This window comes from Panthera pardus, unplaced genomic scaffold (assembly GCF_024362965.1).
Source record: "Panthera pardus isolate Hobbes unplaced genomic scaffold, ASM2436296v1 HiC_scaffold_21, whole genome shotgun sequence".
Lineage (NCBI taxonomy): Eukaryota > Metazoa > Chordata > Mammalia > Carnivora > Felidae > Panthera > Panthera pardus.
This window is the reverse complement of record NW_026526777.1, coordinates 63,711,594-63,726,411: the sequence shown is the minus strand read 5'-3', so window position 1 is coordinate 63,726,411 and position 14,818 is coordinate 63,711,594. Positions and strand designations below refer to the sequence as shown.

The 14,818-nt window shown below is 42.8% G+C and overlaps 1 protein-coding gene across 14 annotated transcripts in view; it reads right to left on the bottom strand.

The window, feature by feature from the left end:
• The window catches only part of SDCCAG8 (SHH signaling and ciliogenesis regulator SDCCAG8), a 245,817-nt gene that overhangs the window by 180,515 nt on the left and 50,484 nt on the right, over positions 1–14,818 (bottom strand). For 13 of the 14 annotated variants that reach the window (XR_008424699.1, XR_008424700.1, XR_008424701.1 and 10 more), the window contains exons 8-9: positions 13,239–13,427; positions 3,172–3,310 (exon numbers count right to left, since the gene is read on the bottom strand). Coding sequence is in view for 11 of the 14 variants with exons in the window: in XM_019422827.2 (XP_019278372.2) it covers positions 3,172–3,310; positions 13,239–13,427 (328 nt within the window). In the remaining 3 variants the exon portion in view is untranslated. The remainder of the gene's footprint in view (positions 1–3,171; positions 3,311–13,238; positions 13,428–14,818) is intronic. The other variant, XM_053909396.1, reaches the window with a different exon arrangement.

Below are 14,818 nucleotides of genomic sequence, written 5' to 3'. Positions count from 1 at the left end.
ACCAGAAGCGGGGCTTTAGCTCACCAAAGGTGGGGCTCAAACTCACGAATTGTGAGATCATGACCTGAGCCGAAGTTGGATGCTTAACCAACTGAGCCACCCAGGTGCCCCCAGAGATATTCTGGAGTAGCAGACCTGAAAGATGGGAGAAAATATCCAGGTTGGAAGTGAAGAAGAATTTGTACAACATGTGCAAAGGCCCAGGGGCTAAAAAGCAGGGCATAAACAGGGGAATCAGGAGGCATCACCATCACCTAGTTACTGAGGAAATACTGTGTGTCCAAGTTTCTACAAGATAACAGATTTCCACTTTAAGATGTAGTCCTCAATGGGGGTGCCTGGGCAGCTCAGTGGGTTAAGCGTCCGACTTCGGCTCAGGTCATGATCTCACGGTTTGTGAGTTCGAGCCCCACATCAGGCTCACCGCTGTCAGCACAGAGTCTGCTTTAGATCCTGTCTCCCTCTCTCTCTGCCCCTTCCCCACAGGTTCTCTCTCTCTTTCTCAAAATAAATAAATAAAACTTAAGTTTTAAAATCAATCAGTCAATTACATGCAGTCCTCATGAACAATCCTCAAAGTCAGACATCATCTCCATGTTACACATGAGGAAAAACCATGGCCTGGGGAATTAAGTAAGTTGTCCTAGGTCACGCAGCTGGTGAATGGCGGGGCTCCAAAGTTGAATCTAGGTCTGCTAACTCTAATAAGACCTTGTCCAACCCCTACACTCAGCTGCCTTTGCAAGCTAACAGTGGCCACGTCTGTTGGAGGAGAGTAATAAGTGACATAGAAGGGCTGGAAGGAAGCACATGACAGACCTCGGGAAGTCTGTGAAAGGGTTTGGAGACTGTCCTGAGGCAGTGGGCAATCCTGGACAGATTTTAAGTCAAAGAGTCCCAGGGTCAAATCTCGCTTAAAGAAAGATCACTTGTAGCCACAGTGCAGGGAACAGGGCAAAGGAAGAGGATGTCGTAATTCATAAGTCCAGAGAGGATGGTGTCCTGAACAAGAGAGGGGACAGTGAGGAAGGAATTCAAGAGAAGTTCAGAAACTAAGACGTGTACTTAGTGACTGGAAGTCAGGTGAGAAGCGGGAGATGACCTACCAGCTTTCTGGTCAGGGCACGGTAATGGATGAAAGTGCCATTCAATGGACAGAGAACACAGCAGTTTGGGGGGAGCAAATGTAATGAGTTCAGTTGGGGACATAAAATTCATATTTAAATGGAAAGAGAAGAAGACCAGCCTGGAGACAACAGTTAAAACAAGATGTGAGAAGAAGCTGAAGGAGAAGCAGGAATGAGGACAGTGAGTAGGTTTAATGGGGATGACGAGGCAGAGAGAGGCTCTGGTCAGAGAGAGCACTGCAGAGTTTGAGATCCCATGGACACACCAGTTCTCACGGCAGTCACTGCAGAACAGGGAAGGCGCTAGAGGTAAGCAAGCCAAAGTGTGCTGGGATTACAGTGCTGTGTGTATTAACAACAGGGATGTAGAGACCTTTCAGGATGATCCGAGGAGGTCAGTGGAGCGTGCTATGGACTCCAAGTGTGTGCCCCTCCAAAATTTATGTGTTGAAACCTAATCCCCAATGCGATGGTATAAGGATGTTTGGCCTTCGGGAGGTTATTAGATCCTTAGGAGGGATCCCTCATGAATAGGATTAGTGCCCTTATAGAAGAGGCCCCAGAGAGCTCCCTCACCCCCTTGGCCATATGTGGACACAATAAGAAGACAGCCACGTATGAGCCAGGAAGCAAGCCCTCACCAGATACCAGATCTGCTGGTGCCTTGATCTTGGGCTCACCAGCCCCCAGAACTGTGAGAAAGAAATATTTGCTGTTTAAGTTCTGTTACAGCAGCCTGAACAAAGACAAGGGAGAAAAGGGTCAGATGCTAACGCTCTTAAAAAGTATCAAATAGCCAACAACTATTTTATAAACCCAAGTAATAAAATGGATGATTTTCTTTAAAATAAGTCTCAAATAGTGACATCTAAGATTGAGAGTTTATATTGATTAAAATCAGGGAGAGGAGAGACAACAATGATTTCAAAGAGGAATGGCCACTAACGTAGATGATAAAACAAAGGCCTGGAAACGCCAGTAAGGAGGGAGAGGATGCTTATCCCTCCATCACAGCCAGATGAGGCGATGGGAGTGGCAAAGGGCCTTCACCGGAGGGTTGGAGGGTCACGGTGTCATCGAGGGACAGCTAGAGTTCAGTACAAGTGAAGAACTAGGAGTGTTTGAGAAGACAAAGCATATAAGGGAGCTTGGTCTGAATGAATAGAACTTTCAGAGGCACAGGGGCATTAGTAATGAAAGCAGTGAGGGCCAGTGGTCTGGGAAGAGTCACGGATGAACTGGATGGAGACAAATGGATAAGGCAGTGACTGAGGAGCTAAAGAGAGAGTTGAAGAGCCCATACCTTAATAAAATACTGCTGCTGCTCTATGGCTTAGACCAAAGCGATCCAAGAGAACGCTTCACAGAAATGTTCTATATCCACACTGTCCAATACAGTAATCACTAGCTACTCGAAGTGTGGCTGGTATGGCTAGGGAGAATACATGGCAACTTCAGTGGACTCAGACGGAGCAAGGAATCCACGATAACCTCCCATAATTCAAAGTGCTTATGACACTGCCTGATCATGAAGTGGTAACTATTACTGTCATTATCACGATCACTCAATGTGTTTGATTTAGCATCCAGGCGTCTGGACTCATTCATAGCTAAAGATGCTATTCCATACACATATATTACCCATTATCTGTGGCATATTTGGATGTTCTCAAAATCTCCCATGCATGGAGGAGAAACATTTGTCTGCAGTCATACTTGAACGTGTACAAATGTAGTTAAGATCTTCACAGCACGTGAAATCACCAGCAAATGAAAAGGTGAGGCATGCAAGTCTCTCCAAGTACCTTGCCATGTCGCTCTCTGTTCTCTGAACAGCGATATAACAAAAGAGGATTTGCAGAGGACTAAGAATTCTACCAACAGGAAATCTGTTTAATTCAGCAAAGCCAACACTAAAACACTGGTCTTTGCTTTGCATGTTTCGAAAAAAAGAGTTTAGTTAAGGATGAACAGCCACAGGAATACTTGGAGGAGAAAAAAGAGCAGTGACAGGCTGCCTTAATTTTGATCTTCTGAGACTTGCCTTGGTCTTCTCGAAATTGGCTTCCTCGGCCACTTGCACGGCTTGCTTCACCTGCTCATAAGCGCCGGCTTCTCTTTCCTGCACGTCTGTCAAGATGCTCCTGACGGAAACTAGTGCGGACATTAAGTCATCTCTTTCCCTGTCAGCACAAAAAGAACATTCAAAACAAGAAATGGTCACACAATCATGTATTCGTGAGTCAGGAAGAAAAAGGCATTAACACATAGTAGAAGAAGAGCCAGGGTGGGCCGGCTTAGCACGTCCTAAAGCACACCCTGGAGAAAGGCCCTCTGTCCTCCCCTGGCGAGGTGCATGCAGTGGGGCCAGAAAGGCTGAGCCTTCATGGCAGGACTGCGTCTGGAGGGACAACCACCTATTGTGGAGAGGATGGCCGCACTGCGGGCTGCAGATTCAAGCCCAGAAAAGAGGAAGTTAGTCTACAAATTAAAAGGTTGGGGGCTGGGAGGAAAAAAAGGAATAAGACAGAGAAGGTGGGGGCTGTACACAGGTTCAGGGGCTGCTAAGGCCTTGTCTACACTGCTGACTCCCCACGCATTTATCTGAACAAATAGGTCCTTTCCTTTTTGTCTTTCTCCACCATCCTCTTTTTGACCTTTCTCTCTCTCTCTCTCTATTTACTTTGAGAGAGAGAGAGAGAGAGAGAGAAACAGAGAGACCACGAGCGGGAGAGGCAGGAGGAGAGGGAGAGAGAATCTCAAGCAGGCTTCATGTTCAGTGCAGAGCCCAACACAGGGCTCGATCTCATGACTGTGAGATGACCTGAGCTGAAATCAAGAGTCGGACGCTTGACTGACTAAGCCACCAGGTGCCCCTGCCCTACTCTTTCAATTAAATTCTTTCACTTACTTATGAACCCATTTCTTCTTTCAAAGGGTGGTACTGCTGAATCCCTCAAATGGTCTGGTTCCACAGAGAATGCTCACGATTTAACAAAATCCCATCCTGCTGGGTTGGACTGCTGCCTGGTCCCACACCCTTGTCAGCAATTCTCAGAAGCCCTCTGTCCTTGGGGACAGATGGAACCAGATGCCAAAACACTTTGGCATGTAACATAGCAAAGGCCCAGTCCCATGGGTTAAATAAATCCCGTATAAGACTTTAGGATATTTGGAATTTATCCACTGGATAAAAATGACCAGCTGACCAAAGAGAAAATGAGGTGGGCAAATTTCTATACACACAAAGCAAAGAACTCTAAGTTGGGCTGCTATGTATGCTATTCCATGCTTTGTTTGAGAGCTCAAGTTTAAACCATGGTTTCAAATTCAGTGAAAGTAACTGCTTGAAGTTTCCTTTTTTTTTTTGGGCCAAGTTCCAAACTACTGGGAGAGAGCCAATTCTGATTTTTTTTTCTTTTAATTTAGCAACATTTAAGGAGCAATGATTTCAAAGATTATAGTCTTTGAGTTTGAGTGGCTTTCAGAATTAACCAATGACTCCATGTAAAAAAAAAAAAATCTCTTAAGACAAAATAATTTAAACTATTTGTGGTATTTGGAAAGCAGTCATATTTTAAGAAATATGTAATACTGAACAAAGTTACAATTATTAGCAGTTTCATAAATGATCTTTTTGTTAAAAAAAAAGGACTGCTGCAAATATAAAATTCATGGGAGCATAGCGATCTTCAACTTAGAATTTCCTGGTTTGTTTTAAATTGAGAAAAACAATTTGTCGTTAATTCTTTTGTTCTAAAGGGAAAGAAAATGGAGTTCATTATTTTGGTCAAATCTAACCAACACAATGATTATGTGAAAAAGTAGAAGAGTCAAAGCATGGTTAAATTGTTCTGGTTAAGGAAAAAATAGATTATATGAAGGCAAAAGTGAATGTATGCCTATTTGCATACCAAAAAAGCTCTAACATGAAAGGGGACTAGGTTCATTAAGACTATGCAGTCAGAGTTCCTGGGTGGCTCAGTTGGTTAAGCTTCTGACACTTGATTTGAGTTCAGGTCGTAATCTCCCGGTTTGTGGGTTTGAGCCCCTCATTGGGCTCTGCGCGGACAGCTCAGAGCCTGGAGCCTGCTTCGGATCCTTTGTCTCTCTCTCTCTCTCTGCCCCTCCCTTGCTCTCACTCTGTCTCTCTCAAAAATAAATAAGCATTAAAAAAAATATGCAGTCAGGGCGCCTGGGTGGCTCAGTGGGTTAAGCCTCCTGACTCTTGATTTCTGCTTGGGTCATGATCTCATGGTTCCGAGATCAAGTACCACATCGGGCTCTGCACTGACAGTGCAGAGCCTGCTTGGGATTCTCTCTCTTCCCTGTTCCTCCCTGCCCCTCCCCACTTCTCAAAATAAATAAATAAACTTTAAAAAAAGTTAAATAATAAAAAAAAAGAATATACGGTCCAGGGGTGGTTCAGTCAGTGGGGCGTCCAACCCTTGATCTCAAGGTTGTGAGTTCAAGCCCCACGTTGGGCTCTGTGCTGGGTGTAAAGCCTACTTAAGAAAGAAAAAGAAAAAGAAAAGAAAAAGAAAAAGAAAAAGAAAAGTATGCAATCCAACTAGAACCTACGATTCTAGAATAAGATAAAAATTTACTCTTTAAGGGCAGCAAGTCAAAATGGGCATCATATAGTCACCTTTCTTAAGGTTGTACGACCGACTAAGAGACCCAAGTTACTATTCAGTGATGCTCTGATCTGTTCCTGGCACCGTGGCATCATTGAAGCCAAAGTTCCAACTAAAAAGAATTAACAAAAAAGCTCAGTGTTTATAGTATGCTGACAGATCACAACAGGATCAAAATCCAACAAATTTGCTTCTTACAGGAGACTTAATGCTTAATATGTTTAATCTCTTTTTTGTGTGTGTCCTCTTGTTAAGAGGAGTCTGCCAGATAGTAGATATTCAGTGTAACAGAGGACAAAGACCAAGTGGGTGAGTAGTGATCCTGCCACAGGAGGGCATCAAAGAGGTAAAGTAAAACTCCTCCCAGTTCTAGTATTGCATGATCTAAATTTAAAAAGTCACTAGGCTACTTAGAATTGGAAACTAAGGAGTTTTGTTGCTCTGGTTCAAAAAATTTTTCAGACTATCAGCTCACCAACTTCAGACCACAGACAATCATCAAAGAGAAACAGCCCCAAACACTGATGTCTTGTTAAGCTCATCATTCAACAGTGAGCCCATAAAATGATTGTACTGAAAACCTGTGGGGCCACCGGACGGGCACACTCCAATGTTCTGTCAGAGAAATGTACCACATGCTTTCAGGTGGCCTTCAGACCACTGGGAAGCTGAGCTTCATCAGGAGAGAGAGATGCCTAAACTGCACCAGTACAGGAAACCACTTGGGTAATCTGCAATTACCCACTCAGTCGCTGCATTTTCTGTTTTGCGTCGTCTCAACTCAGCCAGCCCACATCTCAACAGCAAGATGAGTTCGGAATGAACCCAGCTCTGGGCATCTCAGCCCTGTCTTCAACACCATGCCTTGCTTCCGGTCCCGTTCCTATGTCACCTTCTTGATTTAGCTCCCCTTTATCAGCCCCACTCCACTCCTCGTGACCTGGCCCTCGGGAGCAGCCAATCCCAGCACCCAGGATAACTACACAGGCAGCTGCAGGCCTGTCCAGAGCTCCCAGTCCGCAGGCCCAGCCCAGAGCCAGGCCTGAGTGCGTCTCTCCCAGTGGGAAGCTGTATAAACACACGTGGCCTATGAGTGTGAACGTGAGATGGCAGCTCTCCATATCACCGTCTCCCAAGGCCAGAGTTCTGTGAGTGCTTAACCAACACCATGTACATTATCAAGGAGTTTTCTGAAGCAAAGCAAGCAGTACGGCCTCAATGCTGCTGAGAGAGCAACTAAAGCAGAAGATGAGGCAAGGAGCCTGGGTGTGAGTTCTCAGACAAACCAACTAACAAGATGTGCATGGGGTGTTTAAGGAATGCAGAGCAACAGTGAGAGCAATGAGAACCGAGGGAGTCCCTGAATAATCATGGTCAAATGTTTAAAATAAGGAAAAGAGGGGCGCCTGGGTGGCTCAGTCGGTTAAGCGTCCGACTTCAGCTCAGGTCACGATCTCGCGGTCTGTGAGTTCGAGCCCCGCGATGGGCTCTGTGCTGACAGCTCGGAGCCTGGAGCCTGCTTCGGATTCTGTGTCTCCCCCCTCTCTGCCCCTCCCCCAACTTGTGCACGCTCACTCTCTCTCTCAAAAATAAATAAGCATTTAAAAAAAAAAAAACCTTAAAATAAGGTAAAGAGGCAGTCTGCTATATAGGCATGAGCTTCCTCTTGAAATATAAAGTGCCTACGAAATGCCTTTAGTTCCTCAGTTATTCCACAGTGAGTACCAGTTTCAAGCATCATTAAGCATCATTAGTCAGTATTATCCCTGTTTTTTTAAAAGAAGGTCTAGAAGGCTGACTACAACATCTCCTTGTTCCTCATTTCTGGGAAGTTCCTGCCACGGTCTCTCAAAGCCAACTATACACGACTGTGCCCAGACCCACTCGAAAAATCACAAGCTGGACTAAAGTCCCAGGATAGTACAGTAGTAATTACTTCTCCTTTCTGAGCAGTACACTGAAACTTCTCCAAGGCACTATCAACTACAGGAAAGAATTTAATATAAAGCAATTCCATCTTGATTATCATTCGAAGCCGTTTTGATCATTAAGTGAAAAGGAGGGGTTACTTTCCCTCTTACTGACCTCAAGGCATAATGAGGCCTGAGCGAAAGGCAGAAGTTCAGAAACACTACAAAGACTTCAGATCAACTTTTAAGTGTATCCAGTGTCATCAACGGTTGTTAAGTATACTCTCCACAAAAGTCCTCACGGCCCTAACAAAACGCCACAAACAGACTGGTGGTCTGGCCTCCACGTCATGGCTGATCCTGTTCATTTCCTGGGCTCAAGTCGGTCCTGTGTCATATACCCAATACACTCCGTGCTCACAGATCAACAAAGGAACTGACAGCTGGTGTCACAATGCCACATTTCAAGTAGAGGCCAGGAGGGAAGTCTTGATTTGTCATATTTGGGGATACAAGTTTTGTTGGGTTTTTTTTGTTTTTTAATTCCATCCTAGAGTCATGCAGGGAATTCTATGATGCAGCTCACTGAGGGTTCAACCTTCTAATTATGCGTGAAACTAGAAATCCAGACCTAAAGAGGGCTGGTCCCTCCTCCAAGTGAGCATAACACTCAATATTCAGCATTCTGCATTAACACATTGAAAGAAGTGGAACACCAGCTTTGGCCAAAGGACTCCTCTAGACAAAGGTTTCATTGACAATAAAAGCAGGGGCCTTCCACTGCACTCTGTTATTAAAGTAGAACAGGAGCCAATGATGTGCTGACAAAGCAGAAAATTGAACGGAGAAGGCTGACATTTATTTTAAAAGGCTAAGAGCTGAAATTTAGGATAGAGACAAAGGAATACAGAACTAAGAATCTAATTTCTAAATGACTGCCAGTCTTGAAATCAATGTAAACATTGTAGCTTCCTCTTAAAATACTTTTCTCATGACCTACAAGGGTAATATGAAAGGCAATAGGGAAAGAAACCCTGCCTTTAATTTTTGGTTTGGTTGTGCTTGACTACTTAAACTCTGCCTCTCTTCATCCGTGTGACTTTGAATATGCTTTTTGCCCTTTTTAAGTTAATTTTTTCATTACATTCTCCCTGAAAAATTCATTACCAATGTGGTTAAAGACCCATTCGACACATACTTTCAATTTCAGTGCCTTCTTCCACCTCTCCAGTGGTCATCACGGTTAAGTACTGAGTGTTTATCCTTTTAAGCCTTTTTCTATGTGTATGTATGAACCTGGAGAAAATATACTGTATGGTTGTGTATGGACTTTTACAAAAATAAAAATACAAATAGTTTTGTATCACATGTGTCTTTTTCATGTATCACATGTGTATCACATGTGTGTTATGTTTTTCCTTCAAAAATCTATTGTGGAGCTTAGTCCCACATTAGTACATCTAGATCTATTTCATTCTTTTTTTCTTTTACTGTGCATAACATAATAGATGCAAACCTCTGAAGGATATTTAGTTGTTCACATCCAAAAGAAACACTTTTGGTTTCTTCTGTAGTTTCTATACTCACAACACTTCTGACAGCTCGTGTGGGGGTGTCAGATACTGACACTGACCCTGATGCTCAGTGGGGACATTAATTTCCTGGAGTCAGCACAGACCCCACAGGGCAAGGCTCAGCCCCACAAGACTGTCTGCTGGCTTTGGGTGCCACTTTCAAGTCCCGTCTTGTCACCTGTACTTCTGAACAACTGGCCGTAAATCACGCGTTCTCCTGACCCCTTCCTCAGCTTTGATAATTTGCTATGACAGCTCACAGAACTCAGGAAAGTGCTTTACTTACTCTTTCCCATTCATTATAAAGGATACAATTCACTAACAGGTAAATAAGTAGAAGGGATGCACAGGGCAAGGTATGTGGGAAGGGGCGTGGGGCTGCCGTGCTCGCTCTGGGCATGCCACCCTCCCAGCACCTTGGTCCCCAACCCGGAAGCCCTCCAAATCCCATGGTTTAGGGTTTTCATGGGGTTCTATAGGTTCTATAGGGGGTTCTATAGGATTGATAAAAACATTACTCATTGGTGATTGAACTCAATCTCTAGTCCCTGCCCATTTCCCAGAGATTGGGGAGTAATCTCTACTCACCAGGATGCTTCCCCTGGCAAGCGGCACACCCGTCCGTACTGGGGTTCCAGAAGTCATCTTATTAACATAAACCCAGGTGTGGTTGAAAGAAGCTTATTAAGAAAAACAAAAGATGTTCCTTTCACCTTTATGTTCCACAGCTATTTCAGGAGCAAGGGACAAAATCCAAACAAAGGATGTTCCTTCTGTTCTTACCATTTTAGGAAATTACAAGGATTTTTTTTTTTTTAATTTTTTTTTAGTGTTTATTTATTTTTGAGAGAGAGAGAGAGAGAGATACAGAGCATGAGCCAGGGAGGGGTAGAAAGAGGGGGAAACACAGAATCCAAAGCAGGCTTTAGGCTCTGAGCTGTCAGCACAGAGCCTGATGTGGGGCTCAAACCCACGGACGGAGAGATCATTACTTGAGCTGAAGTCGGACGCTCAACCGACTGAGCCAACCAGGCACCCCAAGAAATTATAAGGATTTTGGGAGCTATATGCCAGGAACTAGAGATGAAGACCAAAATATGTATTTCTGATCATATCACAATATCACAACACTGTTACAAATAACGCTGTAAAAGCATTCCCTGAAACTACTCCATTTTGCATATCCATATTCCTTGGGGGTGATGTTGAAATACGTAAGACACAACTTAAATATTACTCACTCATAGCCTCACCAGTACCTGTCACTATCAATCTCCTTAATTTTCACCAATTTGATGGGTTGGTTTTGAAAAAGAATCTGTCTTTCCCTGAATGAAAGCAGAGTGAATACCTTCTCCTACGTTGACAGTTTCCTCTTTCATTGCTCACCAATTCCTATTCTTTATGTGCTTTGCCACTGGGTAGTTTGTCCTCTGTGTTTGTTTCAAAGGATGTTCTTTATACATTATACCAACTGTTTGTTATGTAACATGCAAATATTTTCCCCAGTCTTTTAATGTGTATTATTGTATCATAAAAAGTTTCTTTTGGGGGCGCCTGGGTGGCTCAGTCGGTTAAGCATCTGACTTTGGCTCAGGTCATGATCTCATGGCTCGTGTTGGGTTCTTTGCTGTCAGCACGGAGCCTATTTCAGATCCTCTGTCCTCCTCTCTCTCTTCCCCTCCCCCACATGATCGCACGCATGCACACTCTCTCTCTCAAAAATAAATAAACGTTTAAAAGGAAAACGCTTTTTTTAAATGAAGTTAAATGTATAACCTTTTTCCTTTATGCCATTCATTTTCCATACCATGCACAGGGCTTTAGCTGAATGCCATGAAAATAATTTTCTACATTTTCTTTTAATATTTTTATAGTCTGAATTAGATCTGGGTCTTTAAACCATCTTGAATTTGTTTTTGTGAAACAAGTCTCTTTTTTTCAAAAGTAAACAGGAAAAAATTTAACTTATCTGAGTCTCAGTTTCCCTAGCCACAAAATGGAGCTAATAATATTTACCTCACGAATGTTTTACTAAGATTAAAAAAGATTATGCTTTTAAACAGCCTGGCAGAGTCCTTGACATATATAAATGTGTACCACATGGTAGTTGTATCTGAAAGTATATTTAATATATATTTAATAAATTTCATAGTTATGTGAAATCTATAAGAATAACTTAACAATATATTTAATAATATAATATAACAAAAAGCAGAACCATCAGCTGAGATCGTAAAACGTATCAGTCAGTCCATACTGGAGAAATTCAGTTTTTATACAAAAACCAACAGGTTAATCACGTGTGGAAACCATGGCATTTTGATTCTTTTGGAACAGGAGAGGTACAGAGGAGTTTTAATATTTATGGAGCATTTATTATCTGGCCTGCCAAATAATAAAAAAACTGGGTTTTTGTGTGCTTTTGTTGTTTTCTGAATTATTCACATCACTGGTAGGAACTGTCTTAAGCAGTGTATGGTATTCTTTTAATGAAACCTCAAAATAACTCTATTAGGTACTTTTATCTCCATTTTAAAAATGGGGAAATTGAGGCATGAGAGGTTAAGTAATTTTCGTGAGGTTACACAGGTAGTTAGTGGTAGAATAGAGTGTAAGTCTCAGCAGCCAGTCTGACTCAAAAGCTAGTGCTCTGGCCCCAAGGCTAAGCGTCCCCGTAAAACCCCCAAACCAGATGCAGAGAAGTAATTTGTCCAAAGGTCAAAACATAGAGTAAAACTGGTCTGACTTTAATGAACAAGTCTTTCCATTCTCCACGCCAGTTCCAACAGTAGGATCTCTGACTGTTAAGCAGTAAAGGCCAAAATGCCTGGTCCTGCGAGCAGCAAACACTCATGGAGCGTCTACCACAGGCCAGGTCCTCTGCTAGACGCCAGGCGTACAGACAAAAACAGATCACACGTGCTGCCTCCAACATATTATAAAATCATGGAAGACAGGAGCCTAAATCAATTGAAGACCAGGTGGGATGAGGTTGGCCAGAGAATACTTCTCAGAGGTGGTGCTGTTTGAGCTATTTAAATGAGTCCAAACAGACAGGGGTGACCTTGAGCACAGGGAATAAGAACCAACACCACTGGACAGTATTGTAGATAAAAATTCTCAACTGCACAGGATAACCTTTCCACAGGAAAACACCTCCCTGGAATAGTGAAAATAAGACAAAAAGGATATGCACAGAGAACTGTCATATTTCAGCCTAGATGGACTACATGAAAGGTCATTTGTAACTTGTCCTTAGTTGATCTTCAAATATTGATACTGGGACATAGGGAGTCCTTCTTCCAATGCACTGGTAATACTCTTCACTGCAGGCACGAGACAAAGACGTGATAAGAACTCACTCTACCTACACTACAGCACGGAAGTCCAGGACTTGACAACATCAAAAGAGAGCCTCCAAACTCAGTTTTGTTAAAAGTAGTGCTGGATTTGCAGTTATAGACTCAGAGACACGCAGGGAATTGTAAAGATTCCTTACGTCCATTCTCTTACTTCGAGATGAGGCTGAAGCCTAGAGAGGTAAGACCACTCGTCCGAAATGACCTGATCGCACAACCCTGGCAGAACCCAGCTATTCTGTCTTCCAGAAAGCTCTGATGAAGGGACCGTTTCCAGTCCATTTCACTCGAAGCTCAGGGTCAATCGCATATGAGACAGCACAGGGATAAAGGGACACAGCGCTCCTTTAAAGATGCAATTCTCGGGGCGCCTGGGTGGCGCAGTCGGTTAAGCGTCCGACTTCAGCCAGGTCACGATCTCACGGTCCGTGAGTTCGAGCCCCGCGTCAGGCTCTGGGCTGATGGCTCAGAGCCTGGAGCCTGTTTCCGATTCTGTGTCTCCCTCTCTCTGTCCCTCCCCCGTTCATGCTCTGTCTCTCTCTGTCCCACAAATAAATAAAAAAACGTTGAAAAAAAAAATAAATAAATAAATAAAGATGCAATTCTCCATGTGGAGAAGCACACTTACTTAGTCAGTCTTTCAATGGTCTGCACGTGAACGTTATTATGGGTTTGGGAAAGAACAGCTTCGTGCTGAGCACATTTCAAACACAGGCCACCAACCCAGTTAGAAGTATTCGCAGCGAGGAGAGACTCTTTATGCTTCAGTCGCTCTTTAAGATCTTCACAATTTTTCTGATATTCAGCTAAGTCTTTCCTGAAAAGAAGGGAGAGAAAGTTCTAGCAAAATGACCAGGAACATTACTTTCACCTGGAACATCACAGTGGTAACTCCTACTATTGCTGATGGGTCCTCATGTCATAATTGACACTTTGGATAAAATGAGGCTTGAATATATTAAGTAATTAACCAAAGTTCTTGTAAGATTTTAACACAGATTAGTCTACCTCTTGATACTGGCTCTCATTTCAAAGGATCCCATCTCCATGGCATTATATTACCCACAAACCAAAAGTAAAACTGCGAATACAAATCCTCAACAGTTTCTCTTTATTAATAAAGAGGCAAGGCAATATAACAAAACATCCTTGTATTGAGAGAAATACCCTATTCCAAGTGTTAACCCTTGAAATTTGTAGAGTACCTCAAAAGATTACATAAAGCTCACAGATTTTGTCCATGAGTAATTTATTATTGCCCGTTCTTCCTTAGGAGGAAAAAAAAGAACTTAAAAACAATTATCTAACCACAAAGTTCTATAAAGAGCTATTTCAAAAGAAAGTGGGCTCCTCTCGTCTTTCAGAAAGAAGTTGTATAGAATTTACCAGTCATAAGACTTGTAAGTAGAAGCTATTAACTGGAAATACGCAGCCCGATAAAGAAAGGACAGAGGAAATGTGTGTGTGTGTGTGTGTGTGTGTGTGTGTGTGTGTGTGTGTGTGTGTGTGTGTGTGGTTACTTTGTTTGTTTTAATATATGAGAGAGTTCCTGGAAAAGGTTTTGCTCCAAGCTGACTGTTTTAAGAATAAAATGTATGGGTTGTATTCCTACCCCCACCCCTTCTCATAAAGCTTTGGCAAAATCAACTTGGAGAACTGACTTTCCCACTGTATAAAAAACAAAACAAAACACAAAACAAAACAAAAAAACCCCACTTCCTAGCTTACAAAGGAGAAAATAGCCCTTAAGTACTTGGACTCCTGAAAGCAGGCACGTGATCTCTGTCTGTGTCAACTCTCTGTTGTCAGTTTCTATTAAATTCAGGGAGCTGTAGCTACCTTAACTTGCTGTCACAGAGGGGAAGCCAATAATCAAGACACCTGGCTGTCACACGCTACCTCATCTCTGGATGGGGGGGCGGGGGGGAGCTGATTTTGTCCCATGCCCAAGATACTCTTTCCAACACACTTAGTTTTCTGTTTAAGTTCCATGTAGAAAAAGTCTGACTTTCAAAAGGCTTTATAAAAATAACTTTGGAAGCACATTCCAAAGTCAAAGGGTCTGCATTACTCTTTCTGTCAGTTTCAGATTCAAAACACTCAGGTAGATTTGATTACTTGAAATGCCAAAAAAGAAAAAGAAATAGGTACCAAAAAGGTAGAGTTTCTGAGAGTGGTGGTTTTATCTCTTTCTGAAAGAAAATGCCT